Here is a 10,380-nt window from a genome sequence, read left to right as displayed (position 1 = left end):
ATGTCTCTAATATTGTTTATTTACTTGTGGCAGTGTTCACATCCATCCGCCCGTCAATTTATGAAACAGTTCTTCATTCAGATCCTGGTTCTGGTCTTTGGATCTCATGGACAGGAAAATATATCCACCGATGTATTCATGGATGACTTTACAATCAGCACTGAGGCAGGCAAAGTGGATGTTTTCGTCTTCCATTTGTACGATGACTTCTTTTACTTCCCAGTTGACGTGCCAGGCTGTCATTGTGCTGTACCGCCAGGTGGCCTTAGAATCACCAGAACTTGGGTCCATCTTGATCAAACGGTTATAACATACTCCCAACAGATCCTGTTTAAGTTAAATGAGGTACAAATTATTACCATAATAGTATCAATGCAGAATCAATGAAGATCAAGGTACTCAATATCACGGATTACTGCCACTATTATGTAAAACTGACAATGAACGATAATCACTAGCATTACCTTGACTTAATGTTTTAGCATGAATTCTCTTTTTATGATAAATCTGATATCATAAATATTCTAAATGTACAATGAAATTATCTCCATATTTCATGAAATTTACTGGCCTATTCATTTCATACTCCACTATGCTAATCTGTAAAAGATTCATAGCAACAAATGACATGCTATGACTATAGAGATGATGGGAAATTTCCACATATCAGCTCTACCCTAACAACTAAGATTTATGATTTGTAAATGGATACAAATACAATTAAAAATCTTCCACTAGTTTTATACCTCAATGAGCTTTTTTTAAAAGAAAATTTGATTCATATTTGTAGCACTATTAAGGACTATTAAAAGTAATACGATTGGCATTGCTGTTGAGAGCAAATTTGCCTTGCAATTGTCTACTTTCATGACCTAAGTGTGTCAGGTGATCATTCTTGAATAAATTTACATCAAGTTGAAAACATGTCATCCAACTATTGTGTTCCTAATTGCCATTCCTACATGTAATACTTCTCCCAAAGCAAGCTAAGAATATTGAAGAGATTACAAATTTTCAATCAGATTGAATAGTTTTTTCACATGCTGGCCTCCAGGAATGCTGGGATATAGGTCATACAGAGGTCATGAAATTGTACCTATGTGGGATAAAGGTCATACAGAGGTCATGAAATTGAACCTCAGTGAGATGTCTCCAAGAAAGCTGGGATGTAGGACATACAGAGGTTATGAAATTAAACCTCGGTGGGTAACACTGTATCCATTGATCTGGTTAGCTCATCGGATGACTAAAAATATGGCGATGACAATGTTAGTTTCTGAAAAGGTTTTCTTATTTATCAACTCACCTCCTTCTTCGTATTCCTAAATTTAACAATGAAATAAGTGACACCGTATTCTGGCAGTGCTTGCCAAGCTTTGATGTAACTCATCTTGGCTTCTAATAAATTCATGTCTCTGACATTGGCTTGGCCATCTAAGATACGACCAGCAATCTAAAACACAAATACCACAAAAAAACATGTATTACATTCTGAAACACAAACTGAGATTGAAAGATAAAAACTGTAATATCACATCCCTTTAAAAGCGGCCATATGGATGAAGATTGGGTATTTATTTTGGATTTTTTAATTTATAAAAACAATTTTATTGTGGCTTCCGGCGTGAAATCAATATGAAACAACATTGATTGACAAAGTCTGTGTTTGTAACTCAATACATTGCAAAAAGCTAAAAAGAAATGTGTAAAAAGTTTGTTATTGTACGTACAAGTATTTCACTCATTTCATTACTCCTTTGCAATGTATTGAGTTACAAACAAGGACTTGGCATATGTTGTTTCACATTGATTAAAATTGTTTTATACAGTAAATATCCAAACTAAATAACCAATCCTCATCCATATGGCCACTTCAGACTACTCAAAAAATCCCAATGTAGCTAAATGTACATCAACTCTCGATAGCTTTTGCATATTTCTAGAAAATTTTTTTTCAATTGATTTGATCAAGACACACAGTTTCATTGGCTTGAAAATGTCGAACCCCTCGTAACATATCGGTCAGTACTTACTAAACCTTCCAATTCAACATAAATTTGAGAGATAATTTTCAGATGAAGCATGAACTTGCAATGTTTTCAGTCTTCAAGATGGAAACATATATTCACCTTATTTGTTTTAAATTTCTTGATATAACGAGGACTAACAAAGTCTTCAACTTCGATGTTGACTGATTCTGGGCTGACACTCTGAGCTGCTGCTTTCACTTGTTGCATGTTCAGGAATGCCATGATGCCTTGGACTTCCGAATCATAGGAGCTATCAGCCATAGTTTTACCTTTAGATGCTAGTCGACATGCTGCCATCCAGTGAGCATATTGAGACTCCTGTAAATGCAAACATAAAGTATGATCATACCATGCATAAGTCAGGTTCAACAAAATAATATGGAATATATATACTGGTCGTTCTACATCACAACAATGCATGTCTACGTCATTGGTTCTGCTGTGTTTGAAACATGAGTAAAAATACCAAAAATTGCCATTACTTTTTTTAAATATTACTGCTGATGATATAATTATATTATTCCCCAATAGTTTACTTCATTCAGCCAGAAAATACTCGTGACCTGAGGGTTGTCACTACTAGTCTAATGACTCGGAGGGACAGGGGCCCCTTAGGTCACTCATATTTTCCTTTGGAATAACATCTAATTGTCATCATAAAATTCGCCTTCTTCAAGTTCTTGGTTCTCTCTATCATACACGTGCCCTATTATTATTTTTATCAAAAATTCCCCAGTCATTTACGTAAGATATCAAAAACAACAGACACATTTAGATTATGTCGTGATACGATATTCAGTGCATCTAAGTCTGGCTACGACTGCAATTTCAGCTATGTTGTGTGAGCAATTCTTTGGCTCCACTTGGTTCTATTGTTCTCTCTAGAAGTCACATTTTCTACCGGACCCTGGGACCTGTAACTCAGCATGAGATCATTGTATATCCAAAGTAACACATCAATGTGATAACAATACTGCCCTCAAGGGTGTAATCAAAGATTGTATGTTTACCAACAACAGACAAGCAAACACACACTTGTTATTTTCATGACCATCATTCTTTCTTTGTCAATCAGAGGTGCAGCTCTCCTGAAACTATGTTTAACTTTAAGTAGTTTTTTTTTTAAAACAAGAATTGTTGTTGAAGAAAGACTGAGAACTTCCACATGTTCCACTGACAACCACAGCACCTGACACCCACACAGATTAGACTATTGCACCCACCCACCCACCCACACAAACAGACAGTCCTGTGAATGTTTACATGACGAAAAAGTGAGTGAACTACAAGACTTACACTCTCGCATCTTAGGAGGAATTCTTGCATACCATCTGATTGTGGCACCATCAGTTTCATACCATATTTACCATTGCTAATGTTGACATCTGGGGTTACTTCACAGCCTACAGAACAGCATTACAACATGTACACAAACATCATAAGCACATTTAATATTGAACTATCGTATTACCATAATGGTGAAAGTTGAACTATAGTGTTTCACTACTTTCCAATAAAAACACATTAAACTGCCTATTGTACTCCATGGGGTATCGCAAGAGTTCATGACTTGTTCTTTGACTTTTATAACTTCAACTCAAATTAAGAAAATTTTCATCAAAGGCGCCACATTAACACTATAATTTGATTCTGTAGCCAATATTTTGACAACTTTAAAGCAACACTAGCTGTAACTATATCAATTTTTCGATCACGAAACCCACATTATATTCACTGAAAGTGGTTCCAACACCAAGAACTAGACACTACATCTTAATTAGAGGTCGATTTCAACTATAACTATTTTGAAATCGTGATTGCATTGCGGGTGATGATTTTTGGGTACGGACCCAATAATTAACCAATAATAATCCAAATTATTGGGTTCGTACCCAAAAATCAATTTCACTGGATTTATTGCACAGTATTATGTGTATAGCAACACAAATACATTTACCCACATTCAAAATCAAAGCATTCAAAATGATAATTACTTTCCCTGATTCTTTAATATTACTTTTGATATTACTAGCACTGGTATAATTATGTTATTCTCCAATATTTTTCTTCATTCAGCTGGAAAATACATGTGACCTAAGGGTTGTCACTACTCGTCTATCGACTCATAGTTACAAAGCCCCCTTAGGTCACTCATATTTTCCTTGGCTGAACGAAGAAAATTATTGGGGAATGACATCTAATTGTCAGTCAACACAACACAGGAGAATATTTTACCTTTCAGGTTGACTTTCAGTGTTGGAGGACCATTGGTATCATCATGGTGTTTATAGTAAGAAATATGTGTGTCCTTGAAAACAAACCAGTACTTCTTGAAGCCCTTCAATGTTAGCTTCTTAGGTCTGTAAAGAAACATACATAATATTATTAATTTAAATGTAAAATTCTAAATAGAAACATACATAACACTATGTTAAATTCTACATAGAAATATACACAAAACTATATGTCACGTTCTCCATAGAAATATACATAACAGTATCAAACGAGCTGAAATTCCGACATCTTAATAACAACTTGTTACATGTGATGTATTAATTTACATTATATTTATACTTGTAATTAAAACTACAAACCAAAGTATATATCCAAACAAAGTATAATATTAATCTATAGCTTACTAACTATACATTTACAATATATCATAACAACTTCATATAAATCTGTATACTTCTATATTTTATTGACTTACTTCATGAATCGAAGATAGTCTGCAAGCTCTGGTACATTTGTGATGTCTCCCTGAAAAGATATGATATCAGAAATGAGTACGATTCGTTGATCCACATAACTGTAACCACGGTGCAACGTAAAGAGAGCGACACTGTTATTGTTAAAGTGTATAAATACACAAATGCCAACCACCATAAACCTATATACAGTACGATGATTTCATGCCAAGCCCCATAGACCCTTATTTTTATTAATTTTTGTATACATCTTCTGTACAAACATGGCTTCTCATTTATTTCAGAAACTGTCATCTTTAAATATTTAACTCTGTTGAAACAATTGGCAAGTCTTTCAAACTTCCACATAGGTGAAAATCTGGTATTCAATCCAAGAAATTTTTTGACTCTGTGAGTAGAAATTTTCTTCATTGATAATATGAACTCATAGAGTCCATGAACATTCATTCTGATAATACACACCTGTGCACCAGCTATTGATGTGCCTTCTAGAGTGACTTGTAAATCTGTTAATGCAGCATCGATGTCATCTCCTCCTCCTCCTCCCCCTAAACTGCTTCTAACTCCTCCTCCTGTTCCTCCAAGGGTTCCAAATCCATCCATGCTAACATCTGCTTGTGGTACTTGGGATTGAAGATTCACTTGGAGCTGAAAACGAAAGAGTCAAATTAATCACTGTCTGTGGTTTCTCACCAACAGTATTCACAGCTGTTATAGTGTTTACGTTGCATCATTAGCTAATGACAAATTTAGAGAGTATATATAGTAGTTAAATAATGTAGATCAGATGAAAGATAGTGATGTCTGTGACCTGCAAAAGTAACTTTTTACCACATAGTAAAAATATGTCTGGCAAGACACTACATATACTGCAGGGATTCATTAACTTAATAATCCCCATATCAATTGAAAGATGCACGGTGCAACTTCCCCATAACACCACAACATTGTAAATTGTACTAGTAAGTGGGCCCTTTATTAGACTTTAAAGTCAAGCAGACGTGCTGACAAGCAATTTCTTGTGATGTATCAATATTTGGTGTTCCGCTATGAGATGCATGTGGCAACAAAAATGTCTGTCTTTCATTAGAGGGTACGCTGTATACTATGGGTAGTATTTAGGAGCGGGTACAGAAGGGTGTGCATGAGATGCTGTTAGATGGAAATGGGATTGGGATGGTTAATTAACTGTACACTATGTATCTATGCACAAAGTATGCTGTATTTGTGATTGTTTCCTGTTCCTTCATTTCACAACACAAAAGTTGACTAGTGGACAGTTTTGTCACTTTGTAAATCACGCAAATACAGTTTCAAAAGTGATGCTAATTAACAGAACAAATACTCTCAGGAGTGATGTCCTATGCTATGGGTTCCTCTATCTTGGAACTGATAAGTTGTTGGGGTATATCTACCACTACATAAACAAAAACACGTCATGTTTGAAACTGCAGCTCAAATCCGTCATCAGACAAGACACCATACCTGCAATGCTGCAAACATCATCATTTCTTCCTCTGTGCATTCAATCTCCTCCGCTAAGATCATCCACTTGGCTTGCTCATAGATTTGATTGATACGAATCTGATCAATACTTGGATCCAAGTCGTAGAAGGCAAAGTATTTGAACCTTAGTAGGATCACATCGTTTTCCCGGATTCCTTGCTCCATCAGTGACCGTGATGAATCAAGCCACCTGATCAAAAAAAAATAAAAAAAATTAAAATTAATATAATCAGAATTAAAACAAGTATTACAGTACATGTAAGCAACTACCGTCGTAACTAAATGTAAGAATGAATCTAACGTTAAAGCTGTGATGTGATATACTTTGGATATACCTGCATATAAAGACCGCTCCTTGCAGTGTAACATGCCCGTCGCGTAAAGATTAAAATTCAGGTGGGAAAAACAGTTGTAAGGCAGAGCTATCCTGTTAATCCTGATGGCTCCATTGATAAGTTAGTAGTAATCACAGACTGTGACATGTGATTCAAACATTGGGGGTTCTAACAACCTGTTTTACTTTCCGAGCAGAAAAAAAATGACAAAGCCAGTACTTTCATCCCTGGTAAGATTTGCTTAGTTTTGTCACACCGGTTCTCCATACGAAACAATAGTAAAATTCATTCAGTATCAAGGCATAACGTCAATCTATAATTTGTCTTTTTCAAAATCAAATTTGATGTTGAAATAACTGACTATCATGACAAACAGTTTAACTATCGATTGCTAACATGGAAAATTATGAACTATCCAGTGATAATAGTTTGGAGTGTTAATATCGACGGACATCATAACCATTTCATTTTATTATCATAATTAACAACAATCACTTTACAATGAGGTGTACCCTTAATGTGTTATCTTTTAGAACTCAATCCTTTAGGCTGTGGAAATGACAACTTTCATACCAGTACACTCGATTAGGTCATGACTCATGATAATAGATTGACAGTATAACATTTTACCAACGTATACAGCAGCTGTACCGAACCATTTTAGTTTTTAATAACAGTGATCGCTGTCTTTCCCAAAAGGCAGTTGTTCCCTCTGGGAAATCTTCAATCTCTCATACATAATTGATACGTTTTCTCAAGTCATCACAACTTACCCGCCATTTATAATAGCTTTCTCTCTGAGTGACTTGGGTCTGAAGATGGCTTCCAGGGCCTCTCCTGACGGAGCCAACGGACTCATCGCTAGTGACGTATTCATAGATAAGGATTCGCCAAAGGAACTTGACAGACTAAGAGTATTAGCAGGGGTACCAGTGCTTCCGTTTGTGCCGGCATGATAACTGCTAGTTCCTTTGTTTCTTGGTGTAGTTTGGTAGAAGACTGCTTGTTCATTTAGTGTCGATGGATGGTATATAAACCCCTGGCTGCTAGGTGGTAACGGATACTGACTATAGCTGCCTGGGGACCAGGTCTGATGGCTACCTGCAAGAATTGGGGTGCCATGTCCCTTGTGGTGTACTGCAGGTGAACTTGAACGAAGTGGTGAATGTGGTGCAATACCATCAACACTACCTTGTGAACCCCCTTCCACACTGTTATTTGAAGCTACAGATTCACGGTCTGATTTCTCTTTCTTCTTCTTGCGCAGACTTCCTGTTTTGTTTGAGTTGCGTTTGAATGCTCGGTCAGCTCGGCTACGAAGTAAGGACAGTTCTTCAGGATGCCTGATGCCTATACACAGAAGAAAGAAAAGAAGAAAAAGAAAGATAAAAGAACTGTTTTAAACACTGTGTAAATTGTATGACACAAACAACCAGTACATGCCTTTTCCATTACTGACATTGTACCAAATGAGCATTTTGCTGACAAGGCAAACTGGTGTAAACAGCATAAAAATGGAAGTGGTTAATTTCTAAGTTGTCTACTCAGCACATGACATTTGGTAATGGATCCAAATAGAAAAGAGTGAAGTTATCACTTTGCACACACACACACACAAACAAACACAGAGAACTATAGCTATATTTTTTATTTGTATTCCTAGCATGGAGACACAGTAAAGAGATCACTAAATGTCTTTCACTGAAGTGTTTGGATATGAATAGGGACATAGCATATTAAATGTAATTTGCCAATACAAGCAGTGTTGATACGTTTACCTTGTCAACTCTTACTTTCACTACTCAAAGACTCTATGAACAGGTAGGAAATTGATTACCTCGTAATTGCATTCTGGGGTTATACAAAGGTCTAAGAAAAGGAAAAAGGGTACAATATTTGCACACAGTAGACCAGATTAGAAAAATTCTTACTTAGGAAAGAACCGAATTTGAGAAAATATTTGATGAAATTAAACCATCATTCGGGATATCAGTAACCGTTTATTAGCTAAATATTGAACGGCAAACCACAGATCGCTTCCACTCACAATTGCCAATCAAGTGACTGATCTAATTATGGCAATTAATTAACTTTTCAACATCTCTGTGGACACAGCGAATGCAGCATGGCTATAGCATCGCTATTTCCATATCCAACTGCTTCTACAATTTGCCTCAGGTGCCCACAATCACGTAACAGTGTAGATTGAAAGAAAATTACTTCTAGCTGGTGTGTCACTCACAGAACTGTATTTCTACTATGAAATCATACAAATATCTATGCCGTCTGATTCTGGCTTAGTTCCAAGAATATTAAAATACACTCAGCCAAAATCCAATCAAGTTGAATTAACGATGATTTGTGGTTTTGTTTACTTGATATGCCTTCAGCAAAGCGACATAATGTAGCAATAGATTCTCACTTTTATGGGCTACTTGGAGCAAGCTTTACTTCATTGCTATGGCGACGTACAGATACTCCCGAGGCCTAGCAGGTCACAGTCTATTAGATTTCAGCATTTCACACTATTTTTTTTTTATCATTCAAGCAAAATATATGAAAAAAATCGCTTTACTTTCATTCAATGTACATGAAAACCCGGTTTACTTCATGCAATATACATAAAAATTGTGCGTTTGTCATCTGTATTCAGACAAATTGTATCTTTTCTTGTAAAAGTGATATTACAACAAGATATATCAATAGTACGCACATATGAATAAAAATTTTTGTGCTTAATGTGTATGCAAGCGTATTATTATGTACAAGTCTCCACAGAATTTTTTTTGTGAGTGTTAAATTGATACAGTATTAATCTGAAATCCTTGAATAGACATAGTAGTTACTGTGAATAGCCCCCTAGAGACTGTAAAGAAACCGATCACTGCAACTTGTGCAATTATTACTTTTAAATTACTGATATGTATATTTTGATATTGAGTCAAAGTGTTTGCATTCAAAATGTTGATCAAAAATTTTTGTCAGGGTGGTTCAATAACCAATTTAAGTTAACTGCCAACCTAGTTACATATAGATGAGAATTTTGACACTCATGATACATAGAGTCAGTAAAAATTGACAAATGAGAAATGGGGTTTTGACAGGTGAGAATTATCTCATTATAGGTCATGTTAATCAGGTTCAAAGGTCAGCACATGGGTGATAATGGACACAGAGTTCAAAGGTCACTGAAGGAAGTAATACCAGTCTTGAAAGTTTCAATTTATTTCATGTGTTGGACATTTTTACTACTTCACTCTGCAGCTATGAATTTGGATCATAATTTAATAGACTTTTCGCCTCCAAATTTGTTCATTTTGCTCACAATGCTGAGAGTTTTGTTGTAATGTAATCTAAGTTTATTCAAATGATCTTCATTATCACCACATTTAGAAAATCACACCACCATTTTGTTTTGATGCAGGCAGGATTTTGAAAAATTATGCACTTTAGAATGATGACTGTCAGAAGCCAACTATTTTTAAGAAGGAAAGAATTTATCTGGCACACACACACACACAAGATGGTCTAATTGCTATTCATCCCCTGGGCTATCATTACCTAACACCGATAGCTGTCGGAGTGATTCATTCCAATCTCTTGTTCTAGGTAGCATTGTCGCTATTGACATAGAAGATAATGCTATCCATCTCACTCACTGTCAAATTTTGACAAGAGGTGTGAAGACCCTAAAGTTCTACTACTTCTGATAGATGGCTAAGCCTACAGAACAGCACATATTGAAGTGGGTCACGGCACATAAGGGTATTAGACAGCCACAAATGAAACATTTAAAATCCC

General features: G+C 35.8%; 1 protein-coding gene across 1 annotated transcript in view; it reads right to left on the bottom strand.

Moving 5' to 3' along the window:
* The window catches only part of LOC144453641 (fermitin family homolog 2-like), a 36,210-nt gene continuing 25,830 nt past the window's right edge, over positions 1-10,380 (bottom strand). The window contains exons 3-11 of the mRNA XM_078144969.1: positions 7,353-7,929; positions 6,224-6,434; positions 5,201-5,386; positions 4,741-4,790; positions 4,266-4,390; positions 3,327-3,433; positions 2,130-2,348; positions 1,307-1,453; positions 1-327 (exon numbers count right to left, since the gene is read on the bottom strand). Of these exons, the coding sequence (XP_078001095.1) occupies positions 37-327; positions 1,307-1,453; positions 2,130-2,348; positions 3,327-3,433; positions 4,266-4,390; positions 4,741-4,790; positions 5,201-5,386; positions 6,224-6,434; positions 7,353-7,929 (1,913 nt within the window). The 3' untranslated portion in view covers positions 1-36. The remainder of the gene's footprint in view (positions 328-1,306; positions 1,454-2,129; positions 2,349-3,326; positions 3,434-4,265; positions 4,391-4,740; positions 4,791-5,200; positions 5,387-6,223; positions 6,435-7,352; positions 7,930-10,380) is intronic.

Source organism: Glandiceps talaboti, chromosome 2 (genome assembly GCF_964340395.1).
Source record: "Glandiceps talaboti chromosome 2, keGlaTala1.1, whole genome shotgun sequence".
Classification (NCBI taxonomy): domain Eukaryota; kingdom Metazoa; phylum Hemichordata; class Enteropneusta; family Spengelidae; genus Glandiceps; species Glandiceps talaboti.
Note: the sequence above shows the minus strand (reverse complement) of the source record. Positions and strands in the feature narration are given on the sequence as shown.